Here is a 25,903-nt window from a genome sequence, read left to right on the forward strand (position 1 = left end):
TTGTTTGTGAGGAGGTTGTATTATTATTATGTGAAAAAGTGCTTTTAGTTTTCTACTTCTGCCAGGCTCTCTGCGTGTGTATGGATCTCCTTCAATACCTTACCCTATCGCTATGTCAGTCTATTATCTCTCTCTCTCTCTCTCTCTCTCTCTCTCTCTCTCTCTCTCTGTCTCTCCTACTCTTTCAGTTTTTCTTTCATCTCTCTCACCTCTCAATATCGGTCTGTCTTTCTGATATTTTTCTTGCTTTCCCTGTCTAACTCTTTCTCGGCCAGTGTATCTCTCTGCCTATCTCTCCGACTGACTCTTTCTCTGCCTGAATATTTCGTATGTCTTACTAGCTTTCTCTCCCTCTCTCTCTCTCATTCTCCATTTCTTTCTGTTGTTCATTTTTTCTTTAACTTTCGTTCTTTCATTTCATATCCATTTTCTGTTTTCAGTCTTTTCCCATTACTCCATTCTGCACTCTCCTTCGCTATCTTTCTCTTCCTTCTTTGCCTTTTTTGCTTTTCTCTGTCTGTCTATCTACTTCTTTCTCACTCTCGCTGTCACTTTTTTCAACTCTCTCGTTTGTTATTTCCCACTCTCTCTCTCTCTCTCTCTGACTACATTTCAGTAATAATTCATGTCCAATTATTAAAAACAAAAATTCCTTACTTTATCGCAATTTCCTTCACCTTCACACTCTCTCTCCCTCCCCCTCCCGCTTTTAAAGTCCATTCCAAATTTAGTGGCAGCTCATTAAGCGGAAAAAAGATTTCAATGTCGCACATAAATTAGTCCACGGTAACAATTTCATTTTGCTATTGAAATTGACGGCCAGCCCCCAATGGTACGCCATGGGCGTTGAATAGGGGACAGAGTAGGGGGGGCGGGGGAGGGAGGGCATTCTGACGGTGGCACCAACTGGGCCATAAATCAAAAGCAGCGCACGGTGTTTAATACACTTGACGCCAGATTTCCGCGACAATTTGCGCATGAATTAAACATAAAAGCAAGTTGGCTGGGTAACGCACCACCCACCCAACCACCCAACCCCCAACCACCCAATCGCCGTCCACCTAGCACTTGCTCACTTGCTCATTCTATATGCGAGAGCCGAAATCCAGAAAGCACTGACTGGGGCATTGGTGGAGCTGAATCTGGAGCCGCTTGCTGCAGCTGCTCCTCCGCTGCTCCTTCGCTGCTCTGTGAGTGGGCAAATAAAATCAAAGTAGGTAACACGCGCAAATAAAACACTTGACACATTAAAACGGCAACAAGAACTCACATGAGAAACACGCGACAGACAGAGAGAGGGAGAGGTAGAGCGAGACGGTGATTGGGGGGAAGAGCTCGAGTTGGGGGCAACGCCATGAGCAATGCGGCTACAAATTTCCATTTTGTCGTTTGGGGGCCTGCCTCATGCAAATAACTGACACTCACTGAGGCACACTGCAAAGGCCGGATAGGGAGGAGAGGGAGGCCAGGATATGAGCTCACATATATCTAAAGTGTAACAGTGTGTGTGTGTGAGTGTCGTTTTACATGCGCATACATACAAATTTAACGAGTCGCATTTATGATACCACAGACAAGTATAATAATTTCAATTAACGACACCCGCGGGTGTGTTTGCACCGCCAGGTGAGGATGCGACGGCTGAGCCTGAAGGAAGAGGGCAACAGGAGCAAAAGAGAGAGAGAGGGAGAGAGCGTCCACGAACGAGAGATGTCTGTGTGCATACAGTTGAGTGAATAACGAAATAATATGCTATTTTCTGGGCAAATTGTGACAACAAATTATACGAAACACAAAATCACAGCCACAATTTTAAGCTTTAAATCAAAGAAAATATTAAATTGATATTTTTTAATATGTATTAAAATTTTTCATTTGTATTATGTAATTTGTATATATATATTAAATAAAATAAATAAAAGTATATAAGTTTAAACCAGACAGACTTAATAATAATATTTAATATGTATTTATTTAAAAAAAAAATTAAATAAAAATAAATGAAATAAATAGAATTGTATGAGTTTTAATAAAGCAGCTAGAACATTAATATTTATATATTTTTTTTAAATAAAAATACTTTTCCTTATTTTAATGAATATTAAATATAAATCAATGGGATACCATAAAAAACTATAGAACATACGATAATTTTTTTTTTTATAATATTAAATACAATTTATTTATTATATACATATATAATTTTGTATTTTATTTGATATTATTATATTTATTTATTCATTTTTATTGTATTTTATTTATTTATTTATTTTTTTATTTTTAATTTTTTTTTATATATATATTTATTTAAGCGTTGGGTCTGTACAAAGCAACTACAGTACCTTAACAACACAATTAGATTATATTATATAGAACCTAACCTTCTGATTCTCAGGAGGCCTTACAGCATATATAATCACATATATGTATATTATTTTATATTTTAATTTTTTCTCTTTGGGCTTAGTAATTCAATACTAATATTGTTTGCGTTATTAATTTAATCAATATTATCAAACACTTTCAAAATAAATAAACTAAAATAGATAAATTGATTATTTTCTTGATTTAATTTTTTTCGAAATTACTTCTGTCAAATATATATATTATGGGTATTGAATAAAAATGTATTAAGATATATTGTATTTATTGCCTACTTTTTGGAGCTGTTCAAATTCAGTTTATAGAAATATATACAATATGTATATATTGAATATATATAAACATAAAAAAGGAAATGATTTATCAGATTTTATTAATGTGTTCAAGAACTTAATTTATATATAAAATTTTATAAAAAAAACTTGTATTGAATAAAATTCAAAGTCTCTACACCATATTTAATATTTCCAGCTTATATAAATTTTAGTAAATAGTTGCATAAATATATAGTTTACTCTATATTTTAATTAAATTATATAGCATTATATTAGCCATTTTATCCCGCTCTCTCTCCCTCTCTCTCCCTCTCTCTCTCCCTCTCTCTCTCTCTTGCCTCACTTAAATTAATCTCAGACAAATATATATAAAAAAGTCTTTCTAGCAATCACTGTGATTTCCTCTCGATCACTGTTATCCGCATCACTATTCACACTGCTCCACTCACAAGCCCAAGTCAGGTGTGGACATAAAAAGGAGCTGCTGTTGCTTTTTCTGCTGCACATACACAAGCACAAACACACTCACACACACACATACGCACATACGCACTGCTGCTAAAGTCATGGGAATGTGAATGTGGAGGATGTGTATGAGGCAGAGTCAGAGTTGAGGCAACGACGCATTGGTATGTTAGTAGGTCGCAGCTGTGCGAGTATATATGTGTGTGTGTGTGTGTGTGTGTTCCTGTGTGTACGCGCATTATTATGCCTCTAATTAACTAAACGCATATATTTTCTTAGCCACATCTTTGGCCAAGTTTTACAGCCGCGCCAACTCATCAGCATAAAAGTTTTTAATGAGCCATTTGCTGTCTTTGTCGCTGACTTCACTTCACTCTGACACACATACATGCACACACACACATATATATGTATGTATGTATGTATTATATATGTATGTTTATATATACTTATGTATACACATCCTTCTTTTAGCTGCCTCTTGGCATCACATTTCGAATGTGTAACGAATTTGTTATGACAAGCTCGGTTGACACGTTTTAATTAAATTTAATTAGTGAGTTTCGCTTAAACAGGAACAGCAACAGTAACAGCAACAACAACAATAAATTGGCCAACATGTCAGCTGGATTAGGTGGGCAGCGTGTGACAGCCGAAGTCGCTTGTACCAACTGACAATTGACAGCATTAAGATGAGGTGCCTACTAATTGCCACACGGAAGCTGTAAAGCTGACTTTGGCCTTGCCACAGCACAAAAACAAAAATCTTAATTAAAACGTATTCAAATTATGTGGCATTATGATTATGAAAGGCATCAAATAAAGCAGAATGCAGTACATTCAAGTGGCTGAAGCAATATCATGTGTGATAAGGTGATTATGTGATGATGTGACAGCTTTACATATTACTGCTGCTCTAATTTTCAGGCGATTAATGAGGGTTGACATGGATGGGTAAAGTTTAGGGAAAGAGCAAATTAATTAAAATAATAGGTAAACGAATTAATTGCAAGATATCAATTAAATGCGTAAGGCAAGAGTAATGTTTGACAGCTATTGGGGTAAATAGAGTGAGACAATTCAAATTTCTGAGAATCACAAAGGAGGCATTGATTAGGCACTAATTATAATATTTTTAAAGAACTATATTATTGTGTTTGAGAAATCACAAATACATATGTAAATTATCATGCATTTTATATTAAGCCAGTGCATTACACTTTAAGTCAGATATAGTCTTACTTTATTCATAAACAAGTAAGAGAGCTCAAGTCGAGACTGCTCGGCTCTAGTACTTGAAATACACCTTTTAAAAATTAAAGGGAGAGGGAGTCTATATAGGGGTGGGAGAGAATTATAATAAACATCTAAATTCTATGAAGTATAAATCCACAAAGTCACTGGTTAGTGATGTATTTAAGGCAGCTGCATGACAAAAGCTGAATGATATGAGACTCCGATGGAAGGTGCATTAATAAAACTTGTAGAAATATTGATCATAATTTGTTCGTTCAGGAAAATGCATAGCACCATGAATGCCTAAAAAACGTTGGCCATTTCTTCCAATGAATGTGACAAAAAGAAAACTTAAAACTAGAGTGAAGGCAGCAGCATGGCAAAAGCTGAATGCTACAAGACTTGATGTAAGGTACATCAATTCCAAGGACTGAAAATATGAAGATTCTGGAAAATTGTATCCTCACAAAATAGAAAACAATCATATGAAATATATTTATGTATATGTTCTTAGTTTAGATCTTCCAGCGAAGCCAGAAGCTATATGTGTTGAGACTGCATGACAGAAGCTGAATGATATGACACTTGATGGATGGTATAGCCTTATGAATGATTAAGAAACTATACTTAACTCTTTTAGTGAACTTGAAACTTGAGTTAGGGTAGCTGCATGACAAAAGCTGAATGCTACAGTGCTCTATGTAAGTACATCAATGCCAAAGACTGAAGTATATGCATTCATTGCTCATGAAATAGAAAACACATCCATGATTCAGAAATATATACGCGATGAGACTGCATGACAGAAGCTGAATGATATGACACTCAATGGATGGCACATCTATGGAACTTCTGCAAATATTGATCAGCATTTCCTCGCTAAATCAGAGGCATAGCCTTATAAATCAATACATCAATGCCAAAGACTGCATATTATGAAGCTTGTGTAAGCCCTGACTTAAGCTGCATAAAGAATTTTAAACCTATAGTCCAACAATCTATAAACACTTCAAGCCATCAGTTTATCAACCAATCAATTTCGATAAGTTATAATCCAATTCAATAGCTTATCGATAAATATTTATCGAATTCGATATTAATTATCGATTTGAATAACTATTTATCGACATCTACGTAGCAGGTGCAAATGTTGATCATATTTGCTTGAAACTTGAGTACGGAGCTTCATGACAAAGCTGAATGCTATGACACTCGATGGAAGGTGCAATAATAAAACTTGTGGAAATATTGATAATAATTTACTCGTTCAGAAAAAAAAGCATAGCCCCAAGAATGCCTCAGAAACTGTGGGCCAACTCTTCTAGTGAATGTGGCAAAAACTAGAGTGAAGGCAGCAGCATGACAAAAGCTGAATGCTACATGACTCTGTGAAAAGTACATCAATGCCAAATACTGAATAATATGAAGCTCGTGGAATAATTTATCCCCATTGCTCACCAAATAGAAAACATAATCATATGATATATAAATGCTCTTAATTAGGATCTGCTAGAGAATTTATGGCAGAAGCTATATGCGAAGAGACTGCATGACAGAAGCTGGATGATATGACACTGATGGATGGTATATCTATGAATTTTGTGGAAATATTGAAAGAATTTCCTCGCTAAGTAATAATACATACATTTCAACAAAACCATTATACCCTGATTTCCTATTTTCATTGGGTTCAGTGTATAATAGATGTTAAGCTGTAGAAAGCCTTTTGCCATATAAAAAACAACTTTTTCTTTATTCTTCTCCTCACACCTCCGATGCAGTGCAGAGACCTCTTCTAATCTACGAAATATTTCAAATAGCCTCTTTACGGAATGGCTTTGAGTGTTTTTTTTTTATTCTGCTTTTGCCTGCTCCATCGAGTCAGCAATGCAGCCTTTTGAGTTAACCAAATAGCTAGAAGTCACAAGGAGCTCAAAGAGGCAAATATGGTAGTTATGAAAGGATATGTGCCGTACTAAAAATAAATGCTGTTGGTTCAGTAAAATCAAAGTTGTTAGCATCAATCATCATCAGATTTGACGCGCCATTCTTAAACAAATATTGAGTGTTTTTTTTTTATATGCAAATTTCATCAACGGCTTGTCAGCAGCAAATGCTTGATGTGATTGGTATACTAATTATCCGTTGATGCAAAAAGTCTCCCGACATATTCTTTGTTTCCTGTGATTTTATAATTGGTACTAATCAAATTTATATTTTTATATTTTTATATAATTATTTATGTACTTACAAGCCTTTCGTAATGCTTCCTACTTTTCCTTAATGATTATTCCGTGGCACTGATGTTGTTGACATGCATGTGTGTCAATTCCAGTTATTATATATTTGCCTGTAATTATATATATACATTGTCAGCATATATTAAAAGTAGTTGAGAAATCTGAGAAAACTGTGTTTTCTTCTTATTTTTATAATTATAGTATAATCAATTAATTATACAATATTATAATAGAGCATAATATTATATAAAATGATATAATATAATATAATATAATTTCTTATATATAAATAAATACAGAATATAATTTCTTATTTTTTATTTTAATTATTTATACTAATTTCACTTTCACTTTCACTAACTCATCCACCCGATCTGTAAACATAGCTTACACAAAAAGCAATAACTTTCATAGTCAGTCAATAAGTAATTGGGATCTATTTGTGTATATTGCAATAGTTATACAGCAAAGCTATCAAAAAAGCGAAATAGGCCGAGTTTTTATTTGATGTAGCCGAGAAAACAAATTAAACATGTCATATGCATATATCATAAACTTGTCTGCGGCCAGTCAAAGAACACAGATTCAAATTATGTTAGTCAATCGATCAATCAACTCGAGCAGAGCATATAGACGAGACATATTGAACTATAAATCATTATCATCAGACGAACTTTCGATTGCTAATGTCATGTTTGTGGTTCATGCAATCATGCAATGGCTGTCATTATTAGGTTTGCGACTTATGTGGCTCATCGAGCGCCGAGTCTAATCAATTTAAGAATTATTTATGCAAATTGTTGCAGTTGAGTCAAGCTGGACGGGCTGGGCCCATCGATTATACAGATGCCAAAGCGTAAACAGTGGCGACCACTTGATAAAGAACACATAACGCAAGTGCCAGGGAACACAACAATTAGATGTTTCCTGCCCAGCAGCATGCAACGAGGCAGGTAGTGCCACTGCCACGGCGACTGCGACTGCGACTCGTACATACTCTGCACCATGGCAATGGCTGTGGCTGTGGCAGTGGCACTGGCAACGGCAACTTGTCAGCTCGAATGACGTTTTAATAAGTCACATAATTCATGTGCCGGCGATGCCAATGTTGGATATCAACATGAAGACCTGGCCCCGACTCCGACTCCAACTCCTGCTCCTGCTCCTGCTCCTGCCGCTGCATCTGCCCTGCGCCTGCCTCGTCTCCTATTCGTGCCACTGACTCGGTGCATGACAATGTTGCCGCGTGCCCCGTTCGGCAGATAACATGCCGCAGTGGAGGTGATTGCAGCGCCATTGCATTCATTCCATGCTGCAGGGCAACGTTTTTGGGTTCGCTTTGACATATGCTCCCCTCCAGCCCTGCGGCTCTCGCCTGTCCGCATCTCTGCGCCCCTGCCGCATGTCTTGTCAGCTGCTCATTTGTCAATGTAATTGATTTTATGCCTGAGCTTTTGACTAAGGTTGTGGCCGACGATGTCGTGCGATTGGTTGGCTAGCTGGCTGCTGGGAGCCAGCTTTGTTGGCTACCTGGCTGGACGCCTGGCCTTTTGCCTGATATATTATTCGATTACAGTTAGACGTAAATCAAGTGGAAGAGCATGATGTAGCCATCAGGTGCACGTATGAGTGTATGCCACAAAGTTATTGCTACTCAGTTCATATACATACTAGATACAGATACACTCTGCACATGCAAGTGTGTGTGTGTGTGTGTGTGTGATTTGGCGTGCGTGTCTGCCTTTCAGTGGTCAGTTGGCCAGGGAATGCGAATTATTGCTAAAGAAGGTCAAACGAGTAGCAAAGGATCAAAAGAAGAAGGTGAACAACGAGGTTAAGCGATAATTGCGTGAGAGATGGGGATAAGAAGTTATTCTGACTGTGGTTGTGTGTGTGCGTGTCTGTAATGAAAAATATATGAAGAAATATATATAGCCAAAAATGTATTTGAAAATAAATAAATAAATAAAAATGCAAGAGCCAAGTAAGTTAAGAGTTGCATGACCTCAAAAATTATGTGAGAGATAAATAGTTATATAAATCAAACTTTGGGCATAAGGAGATAACAAGTTTTTGGGAAAAGAATTAGTGAAGATTAATATCAATTTAGCTACCTAAAGCTCAGTAAAACAATTATAATTTTTAATGGGTTCAGTTTAAAAATCATGTGTGAAAAAAAAAGTTTTTTTTTTTTTTTTTTTGTATGTCCTATTAATATTTTTAATACCTTATAGAAATATATACACTTATAATTTACTTAATTAAGTTTTATTTTCTGACTATATGACTCAATAAAATATTTAATGAAATATAAATATTATAATAAAATATAAATATTATACAAAAAAAAAAAAGCTTTGTTTTACTTCTTGAACATTATATGAAAAATATATATTTTATTTGGTCGCCACAATATAATAAGTATTTATTTATGTTAAATTGTGTAATATATCAGCCTGATTACAAAATATAATTATAAATTAAATAAATATAAATGTAATAAAAAATATATATTTAATAATAGTGCTATATAATAATAATACTAAAATAAATATATACATACATCTTAGGCTTTAAAATAAAAATTCAATTCAATATATGATTTATTTCCAAGTTATTATATTTTGCTTAAAGCTACCTTATTTTTCTTCATACAAAGTTTAGACTTATTTGATGTCCTTGCAGCTAAAATATCATATTCACATAGAATTTAATTTGAGCAATGTTTGATATATTTAGATGGTAAAGGAAAAATATATTTAATAAATATTTACCAACTGTAAACTCAACTCATTAATAAATGTAAAATAAATTAATATGTATATTATGTATTATATATACAAATTTTACTCATATACATGATATATTTTACATACATCAAACCGTTACAAAAATAAAAAATTATATTAAAATTACTTTTTAAATATACAAACAAAATTAATATAATAATGAGTAATCATGTATATAGACGATATTTAAAAGACGCGATCAACGCTCTATTTAAACGATTTATAACCTTAGCCCCCAAACGAGTAATGAACACATTTTCCGAATCGAAAAGCTTTCAATAAATTGTCAAAGAATTTTCGCTCTTTGGCCTATCTTGATTTATGAAACTCGCTCACTCATTTGTAATTGAATTTTAACACGCTTCCTATGGCCAGATAGATCTGAAAAACCACCCAATTTACTGCGCTCGCACCACAACTTAATTTTCAATCAATGCAGGAGGAAAAGTTCTGTTAGCTGGAAACCGGTAGCCCGTGGCTGTGGCTGCAACAATGATTCCAGTTGGAGCTGCTGCTGCTTCTGTAATGCAGAGGAGTCTTTTTTATGGCAAGGCGCGTTGCATCTTATAGCTAGTGTTTTTTCTACTTCTTCTTCTTTGTTTTTTGTTTTTTTTTTTTTTTATTTTTGCTTTGTTCGCCTATTGCTGTCTTTGGCGCTCATAAATTTTTATAGCTTGTAATTTGGGACGTCGCTGCACATGCGCGGCAGGCGGTCGACTTGTCTTCGTCTTCAGACTGTCCATTCCTGGCCTTAGCCTGAAGCCGAAGGAGGAAAACGCTTTTGGTTTGACTTTGGCTTCGGCATTGGCCAATGCTAGATTTATACTTTTCGGTGTAATTAATAGCGATGTTTTGGCCATTCTGATTGGCTTAGATGGCTTTATAGTTGTACCACGTACACGTACACGAATATCCACCTATCCACCTATCCACTAGTTGGCCATTTGTCTGTCTCTACCCCAAGTGCAATTAGCCATAGAAGAGCTGTTGTTTTTATTGCTTACACTCTGCCCCTTGCTTTGGGTGATAATCATAATGTTGTCTGCTAATTAAATTGCTAGAGAGGATATTAAATGATACTAAAAATAAAACAAGTATATGCCATAAACACGTACAACGGTATATGCCAGAGCAAAAGAATCTCACTAACAATGGTTGTTAAACTTGGCAAAAAAAAAAGAAGAAGAAGAAGAAGAAGCAGAAGTATTCTTGTCGGAAATGCTAGAATCTGGCCTAGCGCTGCCTTTTAAAAGTTTTAGCATTTTTTAGAGTCTCATTAGTATTATTTTAAGAACTATTCATAAGAAGGAACAAAAAATATTATGGTTCTGTGGCATCTTCGGAGTTTCTTTTACGTTTTTCAGCTTTCCTTAAAATGATGAAGAATGTATTAGAGAATCACAATTATGGGATGTAATTAAAAATAGTTTTGCTTGTAATATATTAGAATGTAGTTGATGTTAATTTGATGAAACTTGCTGAACTATTGTTGCATGACTGACTTAAAAATAAAATGATGAATATCAATATGAATTTATATACATAAATAGACATCCATATAGCTATAAACATCTACTCTCATTCAGTTCATCATCTCAGCCCGCATTTACCTTTGCAGTTACATAGATAGAGATTCCTGTTCCGATCTGTTAGCTCTTGCCAGATATATTGCCTATCTCCACTTGACGTTGATAAATTTGTGTTCTTAATCTAATTAGAGCATTTTGAAGACATAACGAACTCCAAATATTAATCTTTATATTCAAATATCTGCTGCTCCTGCTCCCTGACGTGTGCGTGTTCGTGTGGCAGCAAAGAAAAACTCAATTACTTAGAGAGAGTACACATCTATTCCGGAAAAACCTCTGGAGTGCCCTGAGGCCATTCCGCCAAGATTTGCAGCCACTCAAAATGCAAACATTGCGAGTGCTGCCAGCCCAACTGGCTAAGATGTTGGCTCAGTTGGCAGTTGGGCACGTTAAATGCTGCCTCTGTTGGCTGTTGGCTGTTGGCTGTTGGCTGCTGCTTTGCCTTTTGATGATTACAAATTAATCACACTTTAAACATGGCAATTACGCTACTCGCTCAACGACAGGCTCCAGCTGAGGCCAGCGAGTGGCTGTAGAACTGTGATACATTGTATGCAATTTCGTAGATCCAACAGCAGCAGCAGAACGCAGAGTAAACGCTCCTGGTGCCTCTACTTGGCTTTTATATGGAAAAATTGCTTCCTTTCGCTGTTTAACTTTCGTTTTAATAAATAATCAAGCACACTGGCAATCGCTTGGCACTTGGACTTGGACTTCTACTTGGTCTTGGTCGCCGTTTCGGCTTCGGTCTCAGTCTCGGTCTTATCTCCTGCACGTCTTTGTCTTCTTTCTGGCTGCGGTTCGTCAAGTTGCTCATATAATTTCCAGGCAATTTCTCATACCCATAATTGCATAATTTCAAAGTTGTTGGCAACTTAATTGCGCGCAGCGCGACCAAACGCTGCCAGCTGCCTGGCTGGCTGGCTACGTACGTACGTACGTACGTTCGTATGTGGATTGGCTTGGCCCAATCCGGCATTGGCCTGTCTTCGGTGTAAATAAAACCTTTTTAAACGGTTGTCATGCGGCAGCGGCAACCAGCAGCAACAGTACCCACGACTACCGGGCACTCAAACTGGTATTGGCGGACTTTGCAACTTGGCTAACTGCCTGACTGCCATGATGGGTCGCCTCTTTCAGATTCTCGACTTCAAAGCGCGCACATCATCAAACATATGTTGTACCGCGCTTTCTTGCCCGCTCGCCCTTTCTCTCCCTCACTCACCCTCTCCCTCTCTCTCTCTCTCTGGTATTGGCCATGTTACGCCAACGCCTGACAGATGACTACAAAATCTCCATTGCTCTGCTGCGCCCTGCGGCCATTAACCATCAAAGTTAATATGCTTTATATTAAATTTGTTGTCTGCTTTTGCTGTTGTTGTTGTTGCCCGGCAGCAATGGCCAGCCAGACAATCTGCATCTGCCACAATTTCCACGCTCTTCAGCTGCTCGTCAGCAGCCAGCCTCCTCCTGCCACCGCTTTGGCCACATTTGGCCCACTGTGAAATTTGTATGGCCTGCGTTTTTCTGCGTTTCTCATCAAATTACTCAATTAATTTCAGTTAAATTAAAAACACTGTCCCAGACAACACAAAAACCAAATTGTTGATGTGTCGCTCCACTTTGCCAGGACTGAAGCGTCTGAAACGAGATCGCAGACCAAACGAGGCAGCCGAGCGGTGAGTGGCGCGAGGGGAGAGTCGAGGTGCATGAAAGGTGGAAGGACGTTACCAGACTCGGCAAATAGTCGTTAATTTGGCATTTGCATTTAAATGCTGGACAATAGCAATTTGCTCTTAATTGAGATTAAGTGATTAACGGCGATACTCCAGCTGAGCGAGTGTGTTGGGTGTTGAGGGAAAACGCATTTGGCGGTGCAACTAATCAGAACGAAATGCTTAGAGAAATGAAAGAGGAAAATTGCATGAAGTGGCCTAAAATGATAGACTAGGAGATGCGCTGTAAGAGAGTATGAAGTGGATTTTTGTTAATTTAGCTAAAATAAGTAAAGTAAATTAAATATATAAAACTCCACGGAAATTATGAATTAAAAAATAGATGTGAAAATAAATAAATAGCAAATAAATGTATAAATTATTTGTATTAAAAATATCAATACCGAAAAATATATTTATAATTTAAATGATAAATGTACAAAAATATATTGATTTAAATAACTAAGAATCCATTTATCACAATTTTAAATGAAAATTGCTAGTTAATTTTGGTTATGTATATATTGTATTATATTTTAAAATCTTTATTATTGACATATTATATTAATATATATTATTCATATATTTATTTTATATTTATTATTGACATATAATTATATTAATATATATTATTCATATATTTATAAATTAATTGGAGCAACAAAACAAATACTTTATATTATAATTTTATATATTTTTTCTCATTTGTTTTTATCTTGGCTGTCTATAAAATCCCATTTTTAATATGATTCAAATGTAAATTTGTAATTTTATATTATTTAAATATACATATTACATATAATATTCAATTAATGCTTACGTTAATTCTTTTACGAATTATTACTAATTAAATTATTAATGTTACACAATTTGATTTATTTTTACATAAATACTCTTAAATCATGTGGTGGAAAATCACATAATTTTAATAAGCTCCAATGATTTCTATATTTAATAATATGGTATATATGAGAATATAGCAGACGGAATAACTTGTATCATAGAATAACCCATTGTATTTTTAGCTTATAATGTCTGTTGCAGTTCTTTCTAATCTGTCTGCTAAAGCTCTTTCTATTTACCATTAAACAAAATATATAGCTCCTTAAAATACTCCCCAGACGAGAGCATAAAAAAGTGCGAGGCATAGCTAGCCATGGCATAAGAGAATCGCTAGCAGAGGCAGAGACTTTCTATTAAATCGAGAATTCCGTCCGTAAACAAATTACAAAAGATATGTGGCCGGAGGACATTTTTGCAATGCAAATCAGTTTGGCATTGAGCGTGTTATGGCTGTTGGATATGTTATGGGAACATATGCCATGAAATTTGTAACTTTCATGGGCGAATAGTTTCTGCGAGGCGGCATTGCGGCAGCCTGATTAATGACCACGTTGCTTGCAAATGAGCAGAGCAAATCAAAACAAGCGCAGTGCAGCAGCAGCAGCAGGAGAAGCAGGAGAAGGAGGAGCAGTAACTGTAGCATTTCCCTGAGGGGGCTTCGTTTTTCTGGCCAAAAGCAGAAACTCGTTTGCTTCGGCCAAAGCCGGGTGCAAGCCAAATGCATTTGGCACGCAATTATGGCCCAAAGTGTTAATTGCATTTCCGCTGCTGCCAGAGCCGTGGCTATCAAACTGCGGCACGGCCCACAGCTCACGCATTTGGCATTAAGCGCAAGCAGTTGCACTCCAGTCTCGAGGCCAGACCAGAAGCCGAACTGAGCCAGAAGTAAAAGCAGCCAGCCAAGGCTAACACATTCACAGATAAGCAACGTGCAGAGTTAACGGCGCTTTTTGGTGCTTCAGTTGCAACTCCTGCTGATGCTGCTGCAGTTGCTGCTGCTGCTGCTGCTGCTCTTGCCTCCCCGGGAGACGTTGTAAAGATGGCGCATGCGTGGCAGACACGCAGCAGAACCAGCATCAGCGGGCAGCCAGATGAACCGAAACTAAGTCAAATATTTGTAGAACAGAGCAACAGACAGGCAGCTCCCCAGGCTAACTGCAAATGTGAAATTTATGGGTCCCAAAAGGCGCGTGGACGTCTCTGCTAAGCCACGAACAAAAAATAAACTCAAGTTGAGCTCGAATTGCATAGAACAGAGAGTCGAATTTAGCATACGCTATATAAACACTGAAGGACACTAGGCGACTAACTCTGAACGCAAATCTGCCCATTATTGATTGAATTAACTAACGTTGAGGCATTTATAATATTAAAAGAAAAATTATTTTTAATTTTTAATGAAAATAAAACTATTATATTAATATTAATTTCGTTTAGTAAGCAATTATTAAAAAAAGAAATAAATAAATCAAATTCTATATATAACAAAAAAAATATTTATATATACATAGTTAACCAAATAGGTGGTCACACCAAAGATTAATTTTTGTTATTTAAAAAACACAGCCTTAATATTTAATTTGATTATTTGGTTTGGTTATTTTATTATTTTGTTGAAATAATCAGTAGAACAGTTTTGGTTTCTATTTTTAGTTTTCTGATATTATTAAATACTAAAAAAATATTTAAAAATAAATTATTTCATTTTGTATTAGTTTAAGCATCACATTATTAAACTGCACTTAAATTTTTTGGATATCCCCATTAGCTTAGATTCTATATATCACAAACTTTTTTTTTAAGGTGCCGGTTAACATAAGCTTCGAACCACTGTATTTAAAACATAAAGTTCATAGCTTTTGCTCGCTGCGATTATGCAGACTAACAGACAAGCTTAGCTGCTAGTTATTAATGTTTTGCTGTAAAATATATTTCACAGCCTTAACTGATGTGGCATAAAAAAGGCCACGTGCCAGAAGCTGTATTATATTTGAAGTAATATATGATTAATAATAATAATAATAATTTAAAGAAATACATTTAAATATTATTTGCCCTTTATTTTATACTCCTGGTATGCCAGCCCATATTTCATCATGTTACATATGCTCTCACTTAGCTGTGCTGCCTTGAAAACATTTGATTCTTGCGTATGCAAACGAAAAGTGAACGAATTTCTTTTTGGATAGCCGCATATTCATAAAGTGCTTTTTAATGACAGCTAGAGGTCTCGGCCCCAGTCTCGGTCCCAGTCTCGGCCCCAGTCTCGGCTCTCAGGCTCTCGAGCCGGCCTGAATAACCAGATCCAAGTCAAAATTCTAGCTGCATCGCAATGCGAACGAATGTTGACAGGCGGCCAGCCAGGAGGCGTCTGTCATTTATCCAAAGTCTTTGCATGTCGTTGCATGCGGCTACAATTGATAAGCGGCCAGAGCAGAGCAAAGCAAAGTCGAAGCTAAAGAAAGCTTAAGGAGTGTAGCAGCTGGCTGCTCTATAGCTCATTCCCAGTTGGCATTGGCATTGGCTTTGGCATTGGCATTGGCTTTGGCATTGGCATTGGCTTTGCGTTCTGGGCTTTGGCCAAATCCGTTAATAAGCCATTTTGACAAATTGGATGATTGCCGGCAAATGCTAACGTTTCGATTGGATGTTGAGTAACGTGTGGCAAAGTGTGACAATTGCCATTTGCCGATTTGCCGATTTGCCGATTTCCCATATCGAATGGAAGAGTAACGAGCAGCATTTAAGTCAACGATTGCTGCCTTAGGCCGAAGGCCTATATTGATTTAATGCTACATGTAAATATGCTTGGCTAAAGTATCTTTAAGAGAGCGCAACGATATCAAAGGCCTCGACTTGACAAACGATTTTGATAAGCTGAAGACAAACAAGCCGAAATATATGGAGGAAATATTTCTGACAATAGGCAGGATTATGGGTGCCTAGAAGATGTCGACTGGGAGTTACGCTTTAAGAATACTCCCTAATAACACTGTTTAAAACACTTGTGGGAAAATACTCTGGATGCATAACTTTATTGTTGCCTGAAAGCAGAAAACTAATAATACGATTTTTAATTTTTTATTATATATTTATTTATATTTATTTTAAAATAATATGTGAACAGGTATTTATATATGCTTTTTGTAATATTGGATAGATATAGATATTTATATATGTAGACTAAATGGAATGCAGTATAGGAATACTTGTTGAGGAATATACATATATATTTTGCTTATAAGCGTTTTCAAACTAATTTTAAATCTTACAATTTCTCTCACTCTCTAGTTAATACTTCTTACTCTGCCTCAATCTTTCACTTTCTCTTTCTCAGTGTGCTTATCCTTCTCTCTCTCTCTCTAGCTCTATCGTTCCTTCTCTCTGTATTTATTTTTTATCTATATATATTATTATCATATTTCATTTTGACTCGTTCGTTTCTCTCTATCAGACTGCTTCCAGCATCTCTCTCTGTCTCTCTCTCTCTCTCTTTCTCTCTCTTCTACTTTAGTTTATCCAGTCCATTGCTCTGCTTAAGCATTATCACGATCGTAACACTTGATGGTCTTATTGCACTCATCATCATGCACTTGAGTGAATACTAGAAGAGAATAGAAATTCGATTTTTAGACATACCGACGATTATAAGAGCGTCAACCTTTACTTACCATTCTTGGTATTGAAGCAGTTCCATTCACTAAGCTCGCATTGTCCTGCAAACTCGACCACACAGTTGCCATTGGAGGCGCAGACGGGCAGGGATTTCTCTGGGCACTGGTAGTTGCATTTGCCCAGCTTCTTCAGCTCCAGCTGATGGTCGAGCAGCTTGGGCACTTCCTCGACATCGGACAGCAGGCGAGCAGCATGGTGGGCTGGCTTGTTGGTGGTGGTGCTGGTGGTTGTGGTGCTGCTGCTGCTGGTGCTGCTGCTGGTGGTGCTGTCTTGTTTGTGCTTTTGCGCCTCGAGCTTTTGGCGCTCTTTGATCGCCTGATTGATGGCATTGGGTATGTGCGTCTGCGCCTGTTGCATCACATAGGCGACTTTTTGCTGCACCTTGCTGACCTTGTCGCCAATGTCCAGCGGCGCTTGGCCGGGCACTGAGACCACGATTTCAGCCACTGGCGGCATCACCACTTTGTTGTAGCCAGCAGCGTGCTGCCATGTGGCCGTGGCCCGATGATTTATCACCTGCGGCAGCTTCGTTGGCTCCGCGTGCGGCGGCAGCAAGTCCAAATGGGGCACGGCCACAGCATTGCCCTTTTTGGCTGCTGCCCCAGCCTGCGGCACGTGGCCCGTCAGAGTGGCAATCTGGCCATGCGGCGTCTGCGCCAGCACTTGATTGATGTGATTCGTTATCAGCGTTTGCACGTGCGCGGGCAGCTCATTCGGCTCCTGCTTATCCAGCTGCGCGGCCTGAGTCAGCGCAAGCAGAGCTGCAGTTGAAGTGGGATTTGATAAAACCATCTCTATAAGCTTCTCGATCAGTACTCACCAAATATCAACAGAGCGCGCATTTTATCTCTTATAATCCACAAATCAGACTCGTCTTTAGTATACAATCCACTTGCGTTCCACACTCTCTACAACTCAACTGCACAACGCTCGATGTCGTTCTGTTTGACTTTCGCTGGAAGCAGCCCGGTTTTATATGATCCTCAAAGAATTCAAATATCAAATATCAGTTATTTTTGCATCGACAAAGATTTGTCATAAGAATTAAAATGTTTGTTGTTGTTTTGTTAATGCACTTTTTATGATAATACGAGTACGTATTGTAAATGCCTGTACTTGGTAGCAGTCGCAGGGAACGGGTTTCGTTCTACCTGAACGATCAGCTGCTGCTGGCTGGGCAAATATTCTCAATAATATGTCTGATTATGAATTAATCGCTTCCTCATATAGGTAATATTATTAATGGTATTTTAACATGTTTCATATTTATATCCAATTGGGGCGTGGCAGTTAGAAGAAAGAATAATATAGATAGGAGAAAGAATTGGTTAAATTAAAATATTATATATAACTAATTCTCTATAGATAGCAGACATCATTCTTCTGTATAGATACAAGATAGTTAGTTCTTTGTCTAAGTAGAAAAACGAAAGTCTATTTTATTTAATTTTTTTTTATATATGGTTTCATACACATATATATTCTATTAACTATTCCCCCATTCTACATAGTTAGAGATATATATTTTTCCCCGATAAGACTTACAATCTATAAATACACTATATATTAATTAAATTAATTTCTTATGAAACCAACTCTAGATATTTAAATATTTATGTAGATCTTCAATATACTTTCCTACAAAACAAGTTCTACATAGATATAGATATCATCTACAGAAAATGAGTTATGCAATCACAAACTCAGTTCATTCACCACACTTTGAAGCGCTGCACACACAATGAATATCAAAAAATAATTGGGTATACATTTAGGAGCTTAATTATAATTTTCGGATAAAATCTATTTCCGCTGTCAGCCCAAAGATAGGCAGCAGAGCAGCAGCATTTACTGCAGTGGAAAGTTCTCTCTAACTGTATATAAATTTCAATTCAATTTCATTTTGATTAACTGTGCTGCAAATAAACCAAATGCTATTATTTGACGTCAACAAAAGAAGCAAATGCAAATTTCCCACGGGGACTTGCCAATGCTGCAAAATGTGTTTTATTTTGAAACAAAAGGTTTTATTTTTGGCAGGCAGGGCGAACAAAAAACGAAGAAGAAAACAAACAAACAAACAAAAGCTGGCAGGCCCAGAGATAATCATGATGATTTTTCAGTTTTGCATATTTTTGTCAGGTGTTAAAATAAAGGATTATGAGCGAACGAGAGCAGTCGCAGCCGCAGCCCGAAAATTTACATTGACAGCATTTTGGTTATAAAAACATGCGAGTCGGGGCACAGAGACAACAGTTGAACAGTTGCTGCCCACACAGCAAGGTCCACAAACATCAACTTTGCCAACAACAACAACAACCAAGTCCAAATAGTCTCTACAACCATGAACACTTCGCTGCTCTGCCTGTGTAAGTTTGACATGCACTGTGTGAGCTGCTCTCAAACTGTAACTGCATTTTTTCGTCTCTTGCAGTTTGCTTGGCCTTCGCCGCTGCGAGTGCTAGTGTGCTGCCCGTCAAGCGCAGCCATCTGCCGGCCGTCAATCAGCATGGAGAGACGGTCTGGCTGGACGAGCTGAGCCCGGGCGTGCCCGACAAGTGTGACTTCGCCTGCACCGATCAGGACGTCGAGGTCTGCGCCCACAATGGCCAATGCCTGCAGCTGTTCACCAGCCGCTGCACCATGGCTGCCTACAACTGTCGCAATCCCCAGAAGCGCTTCAACGTCGTCGAGAACTATCGCTGCACCCGGGGCTACCAACCGCTCTGCAGCAAGGCGGAGCGCAAGGAACTGCAGCTGACGCAGTGAACCGTGGGACTGAGCTATGAGGAAGTTGGTTGAAGATGTGCAAAGCATTTGAATTCCGAATTTATTCTTCTGTATTTTTAATTAAAAACTAAAGATCCATTTTTACAATAAATTACCTTAAATATAATATATCTGGTTTTATTACTATTTCATTTAATTAATACATTTATTTATTTTTTTAAATCCTTAATTTCGTGTTTAATATATTACTAATTTTTTCTTCACATGATTTCTATTTGAATTTCGAATAGCCAAGTTAATGAAATAGTTAATAGAAGTACGTTAGCCTTCTCCTATATGAATAATGTCTATTGGGAAAAGGCGAATGTGATATTGTGAGACTAATTAGGCCCTTGATAGTGATCGGCGTATGTGAGCAATTCATAAAAATAATTATTAAACCACAAAATAAAACTTATTATTAAGAGCAAAGACTATCTTCTTAAGAAAGCATATTTTTATTTGACATTCACTTAAATCATGAGCTTAATATTTACTTCATAATATATAAAAAATCAATTTTTGATCAAATAAATATAAATTCAAGTCTAGTTAAGAAATGTTAAATACTAAACTGACTTTAATAGATAAAGAAGAGTAAGAATTATTTAATTCTGATATTTTATAAGTACAGCCTTATCGTTACTTTAAAATCCTGTAAGAATATTAGGAAAATTGCAATATTTGTCTGAATATAAAATCTTTCATTAAGAAATAAAATTTCATAATAATTTAAATTTTTCTTAATAGAAATAAAAATTCATAATACTTTTAATGTTTCTTAATCTTTATTTTTATTACTGAAAAATTAGCAATTTTATTTAATCATAATAGTCAATTTATTATGTAAAATGTATTATTATATGACTGAAGAGCATTTGCGCAGATCTACATCTTGAGATCCTGCTCTTTGCAGCGACGAGCGCACAAGTCCATCATGCAAATATCCTCATCCACGGCGCGGAACTCCAGGTCACGGTGCTTGCAGTTGAAGGTGTCCATAACACACTGATTGGGAAACTCGTGAATGCAGATGCCGTTGTAGGCGCAGATGGGCATCAGCTCAAACTTGGTGCACAGCTGGTCGCAGTTCTCCTGGACGGGTAGCGGTTTGGCTGGAGCGGAGCTGGCCAGCAGCAACTGATGGCAGCTCTTGGCGCCCTTGATCATTATGGGACCAGGCGCAGTCGTTGTGTTGGCTGGTGCGACGACAGCTGGTTGAACATCAGAGGAGGCAGGTTGTAGAGGGATGCCAGGGTTGGGCATGCCAGGGTTCGGGATACCAGGATTGGGCATGCCAGGAGTTTCGATGCCAGGATTAGGCATACCGCGATTTGGAATACCAGGATTGGGCATGCCAGGGTTCGGGATACCAGGATTGGGCATGCCAGGAGTCTCGATGCCAGGATTAGGCATACCGCGATTTGGAATACCGGGATTGGGCATGCCAGGGTTCGGAATACCAGGATTGGGCATACCGGGAGTTTCGATGCCAGGATTAGGCATACCGCGATTTGGAATACCGGGATTGGGCATGCCAGGGTTCGGGATACCAGGATTGGGCATGCCAGGAGTCTCGATGCCAGGATTAGGCATACCGCGATTTGGAATACCGGGATTGGGCATGCCAGGGTTCGGGATACCAGGATTGGGCATACCGGGAGTTTCGATGCCAGGATTAGGCATACCGCGATTTGGAATACCGGGATTGGGCATGCCAGGGTTCGGGATACCCGGATTAGGTTTGCTCGGATTCTCAGTGTCCCGAATAGCTCTCATGTTTCGTACCTTGACTAGGGGCACCACAACCTCTTCTGGCGTCAGCTTGCCCGGCTTCACCTCCACCACACGCGCTACCTCGACCAGTTCCTTATCTTGGCTCATGACGGGCTTTCCATTTGACAGCAACGGCACCTGGACTGTAACCCGGCCGATCTCTTCATTTGGCTTCACCTGCGCTGTGACAAACGCGGAGCACAGCAGCACTAAGAAGAGATAGAAGAGATGTGAGATGAGCTGCTTGGCTTATATTTAGATGAGAGTTCCAACCTGTGGCCAATACCAAAAGGAGCTTTCCCATCTTCAGACTTTGACTTGTTGGTCTTCTGTGTCCTGAACTGGGTCTTGGCATGGGCTTTTATACACCTCCGGACGCCCTCTGAAGTAGCCTGAGGAACCGGTTTGAAGCATGCAATCGAACAGCTGAGATGACTTAACAGCAAATTCTGCCAGAACCAGTTCGGACAAAGCTTTCCTTAATAAATCCAAAAATTATGCTAATTGCATTTCTTTTTTTTTTTTTTTTTTTTGACACTTCATTGAGCACTCATTAATATTTAAGCAATTGGTAAAATCATCTCTTTCGCATTTCTTATAAAATTGTTCTTTATTATTTTTAGTAATATTTCGTACACTTCCTTGGTGTAAATTACATTTAAAACTTGATGCATACAGCATAGTTGTTTGTGTGTACTACATACATATTTGTATATTTAGTTATGTATAATATATTTATTTAGTTAAGCATAATGGACTTTTCGTTAGTGTTATCTACAAGCTTAGAACTCCGCACTATCTATCCGTCTATATTATACAAATTAATTGCTAGCATTGTTTAAAAATCATTTAAGGCATCAAATATTTTGATTAGCAAATTATTAAATTTAGTTTCGATATATTTTATATATATATGTATATATTAAAAAGTTGACCACTTTGAGTTCGGTTTTAAGTTTTTCGTTGAGTTTAAGTTTAAGCTATTGGGGTTCGTCCACAGTTCGTCTATGAAACTGCTTTGGGTTGCCCAAAACTTTGCACATTACGTCCATCATTTAAGTTTACAAATACACATGCATAAGTAGTACGTAGTTTGTTTAATTATGTTTTATTTTTATAATTAAAATGTTTTTTATTTCTGCTTTCTCCCTCTCTCTCTCTCTATCTGTCGAGTATAACTAAAACCTCCAACTACATATCCTGGGGATTGTCCATACCATAAACGCAAATTTTTGATAGGTTCATTCATTGATCTGGATTAGTATATATGGGCAGCGTAAGACGCTTGGAAATTGGATAGACAGAAAATATATCGGAAACGAGGAATTTGGCCATGTGCACAGAAAGTTGAAGAAACGAAAAATAGTTGGGGTTACTACAGAACCTTGAATAGAATGCAATATACAGTTGAATCCATGTCTCCCAAGCACTGCCCATCATAACTAAAACTATATTTAACAAATTTCAAATAATATATTATTATTTTTATAGAGTAAAACATACCGTTCGCTAGGTCTACAAACGCATATACACATCATATACATTCTAGTTATCATTTCTGGTTTATATTCATCAATTTTCATGGTTAAAAAGTGTATAATCTTACGATCTAGAAATTTTTATAGTTAATATCTTCAGGGCTCAACAACACTACAAAAACTATAAACAATTTGCTGGGTTACACATTCTCTTTTTTCCTCTTTTCGCTTGACAATTGAAACTTCTCTTTTTTGCTAATTTACAAACATGAAATTTTGTTTATACACAAATAACGGTTGGTTAAAAAGTTAGATGCAAAAGATAGATAGATACATCGTATATATAAATGATCAACAGAATTCGCATTGGATAATTTCACATACATAGATCCGTAGTTCTGTTCACTTGTGTTGTTCGGTTTAAAAACTACAATAAATTGTTATAAAATAAATTATGACTTAAAGTTTATACATAAATATATGGGACTTGCTTAAAATTTATATTAAATTAGTTCATTAGTTTTTGTTTTCCTTCTTTTTGAGTAAAGGTTAAAGGTGGTCCAGAGAGTAGTATCCGGCTAATATATGTATATTTATCTTGATTTCATTTCATAGAGTTGCGGCTTCATTTGCGCTCGATTGGCTTCACTTCGAGCAGCTGGGGATAGTTCTCCACGATGTTGAGTAGGATCGTATCGATATAGTGCTTGAGTCGCACATTTTCATCTTCCTTTTCCTGGAAGGCCTGTTGCAGCTGTAATTGATTGAAGGCCAATTAGTTGAATAGTCTCGAAGAGAGTCTTACACACTGAACACATTAAACACAGACTTTTCTTATATACAACATGAGAGTTATGGGTTTTTTTTGATGATCTTGATGAATTTCGTTAAGTACCCAATGAAACCAACGTAAGAATTTGATAATTTCATTAATAAATGTGCCGAAAGTAATAGTGATTGTAAATTAATTAGAGTGAACCACAACCAACTGACAGTCAGTCACTGTCAAACTGCAGCACATGCACAACGGCTCCCAAACCTTGTTCTGTTTGATTTTTGGTTTAATGAATTTGATTTTGTGGATAAGCATTACCTGACTTAAGGATGCTAATGTGGCTGAATCCACAGAATCCTGTAATACAATAAATACATTTATATATATATATAACCATATGTGAGATGTAGAAGAAGACAACAACGACGAAATGCGGGACTCTCAGACTGTGCGATTCTAACAAGCAGTTGTGACTGTGCGTGGGCGGCGTGTTTGACTAATGCGATTGTGGGCGTGGACGCGGCATAATAAAAAAATATAAGCAAAAGAGCATAGGCATAGGCATAGGCATAGACACGGCGAGGAAACAGTGAAGCTTGGCTAAGTGTGGTCGGCCTACAAACCTGAGCTTGTGACATCTCCTCCAGCTCCTGGGCCAAATTGTTGAGCGCGCCGTTCAGCAGATTGCGGCCCTGCTCCACGCCGTTCGTCAGCATGGTGGCCTGATTCGTCAGCATGGTGGCCTGCAGCTCCTCGTTCTGCTCCTCGAGTGCTGCAAGGAGAGAAGGTATACGTTAATATAGAGTACATATAGAGAGAAGAGGGTACGATTCACTTACAGCGATTCTTTTGACGCATCTCCTCCAGCTCCTGATGCAGCTCCTCCAGTCTTATGCTCTCGGGTGATGTGGTGGGCATGGCGCGCGCCCCGTTCTCCTCGCGAAGGCGCTGCAGCTCGCGACTCAGCTCGAGCATCAGCTCCTCGGTGGACTTCTTCTCCTGCTCGTAGCGGCGCACCGTTTGCATTTGCTCATCGCACTCCTGCTGCAGCGCCGCAATCTGATCGCGTGCCAGCTCCAGCTGCTCCTCGGTGCGATGCAAATCGTTGGCCTGTTTATCGCACAAGACACGCAATCGCTGCGCCTCATCGCGCAGTGCATTCGCCTCGATCTCGGTGGCTTTGATCTTTATCTGGCAGTTCTCATTCTGCAGCGAGGCTTCGCGTTCCACACGGGCCAAAATTTCGCGATGCCGTTTCTGTTCCTCGGCCAGACGTTCCTCGGCGCGCAGCTCCGACTGCCAGCGAAACGGGAGTATTATCAATGACTGTCAAACTGTCACTATGTCGACAAACTTACCTCTCGATACTGCTCCTCGAGCATGTGATAGCGCGCCTGGAGCACCGCATATTCAGTCTTTGTGCGCGTCGTCCGATCCTCGGCTATATTTTGCGTATCTGACAGATCGTCCACCTTGCGCTGCAGCAGCTCCAGCTAAAACGAAAAGGAAAGACAACAAAAGAAACAAAAATATTATTAGTTGAGATCAATAATTGAATGGCATTACGAACTACTACTAACACAATTCTTTTTCATATGCCGCAAGTCGCTGAGCAGCTCATTCACCAACTGCATATCAGCCATGTGATTTTTCAAATGCATTTGCACACATATGATATATACATTATCTGGGACTCTATATGTACTGTGTATGGTGTGTTGCTCTGTTTGCCTCTTGCACTCTGCTCATCAAAAATTCAACAAAAATTCTCGTTGGCTTTGCGCGTTCGGCGTCGTCTTTGCTCATTTGCTTGCCCCAATCGACTGCAAACGTAGCCGGAGGCTGTATTATTTGTTTTATTTTCCGTTCGACGGCGGCGAACGCAACTTGCTGTGG

General features: G+C 37.9%; 4 protein-coding genes across 18 annotated transcripts in view; 1 reads left to right on the forward strand and 3 right to left on the reverse strand.

The window, feature by feature from the left end:
* Positions 1–16,780: 16,780 nt before the first annotated feature.
* LOC108652094 (uncharacterized) lies at positions 16,781–18,190 on the reverse strand. The gene is made up of 3 exons (XM_018102171.3): positions 18,030–18,190; positions 17,206–17,970; positions 16,781–17,138 (listed from the first exon to the last, which is right to left on the reverse strand). Exons 1-3 carry the CDS (start codon positions 18,049–18,051, stop codon positions 17,071–17,073), a joined length of 855 nt encoding a protein of 284 aa, XP_017957660.1. The 5' UTR covers positions 18,052–18,190; the 3' UTR covers positions 16,781–17,070.
* A 1,210-nt stretch (positions 18,191–19,400) lies between these two features.
* Positions 19,401–20,105, forward strand: LOC108652098 (uncharacterized). Its single transcript, XM_018102174.2, has 2 exons — positions 19,401–19,578; positions 19,644–20,105. The coding sequence occupies exons 1-2, from the start codon at positions 19,554–19,556 to the stop codon at positions 19,976–19,978; spliced, it is 360 nt and encodes a 119-aa protein (XP_017957663.1). The 5' UTR covers positions 19,401–19,553; the 3' UTR covers positions 19,979–20,105.
* A 642-nt stretch (positions 20,106–20,747) lies between these two features.
* LOC108652095 (uncharacterized) lies at positions 20,748–22,176 on the reverse strand. The gene is made up of 2 exons (XM_089259505.1): positions 22,028–22,176; positions 20,748–21,963 (listed from the first exon to the last, which is right to left on the reverse strand). The coding sequence occupies exons 1-2, from the start codon at positions 22,107–22,109 to the stop codon at positions 20,867–20,869; spliced, it is 1,179 nt and encodes a 392-aa protein (XP_089115631.1). The 5' UTR covers positions 22,110–22,176; the 3' UTR covers positions 20,748–20,866.
* A 169-nt stretch (positions 22,177–22,345) lies between these two features.
* Positions 22,346–25,903, reverse strand: part of nuf (rab11 family-interacting protein nuf) — a 64,139-nt gene continuing 60,581 nt past the window's right edge. For 11 of the 15 annotated variants that reach the window (XM_018102158.2, XM_089259497.1, XM_089259496.1 and 8 more), the window contains 5 exons: positions 25,366–25,500; positions 24,847–25,303; positions 24,631–24,779; positions 24,326–24,364; positions 22,346–23,986 (listed from right to left, as the gene is read on the reverse strand). In XM_018102158.2, coding sequence (XP_017957647.1) covers positions 23,858–23,986; positions 24,326–24,364; positions 24,631–24,779; positions 24,847–25,303; positions 25,366–25,500 — 909 coding nt within the window. In that variant the 3' untranslated portion in view covers positions 22,346–23,857. Of the gene's footprint in view, positions 23,987–24,325; positions 24,365–24,630; positions 24,780–24,846; positions 25,304–25,365; positions 25,501–25,587; positions 25,872–25,903 lie in introns of those variants that run through there. The other 4 variants (XM_089259502.1, XM_089259495.1, XM_018102165.3 and 1 more) reach the window with 2 other exon arrangements.

The sequence above is a fragment of the Drosophila navojoa genome, chromosome 4, assembly GCF_054131105.1.
Source record: "Drosophila navojoa isolate 15081-1374.11 chromosome 4, UAZ_NAV_1.0, whole genome shotgun sequence".
In the NCBI taxonomy this organism is placed as follows: domain Eukaryota; kingdom Metazoa; phylum Arthropoda; class Insecta; order Diptera; family Drosophilidae; genus Drosophila; species Drosophila navojoa.

Bases quoted from the DNA above. Each gene is read 5' to 3' on its own strand.
- LOC108652095 (XM_089259505.1), bottom strand. From the start codon at position 22,109: ATGCCAAGACCCAGTTCAGGACACAGAAGACCAACAAGTCAAAGTCTG. The intron at 21,964-22,027 runs GTTGGAACTCTC...ATCTCTTCTTAG, and splicing joins CCTTTTGGTATTGGCCACAG to TGCTGCTGTGCTCCGCGTTT.
- LOC108652098 (XM_018102174.2), top strand. From the start codon at position 19,554: ATGAACACTTCGCTGCTCTGCCTGT. The intron at 19,579-19,643 runs GTAAGTTTGACA...CGTCTCTTGCAG, and splicing joins CACTTCGCTGCTCTGCCTGT to TTTGCTTGGCCTTCGCCGCT.
- LOC108652094 (XM_018102171.3), bottom strand. From the start codon at position 18,051: ATGCGCGCTCTGTTGATATTTG. The intron at 17,971-18,029 runs GTGAGTACTGAT...CTTCAACTGCAG, and splicing joins GCGCGCTCTGTTGATATTTG to CTCTGCTTGCGCTGACTCAG. The intron at 17,139-17,205 runs GTAAGTAAAGGT...ATTCTCTTCTAG, and splicing joins CTGCTTCAATACCAAGAATG to TATTCACTCAAGTGCATGAT.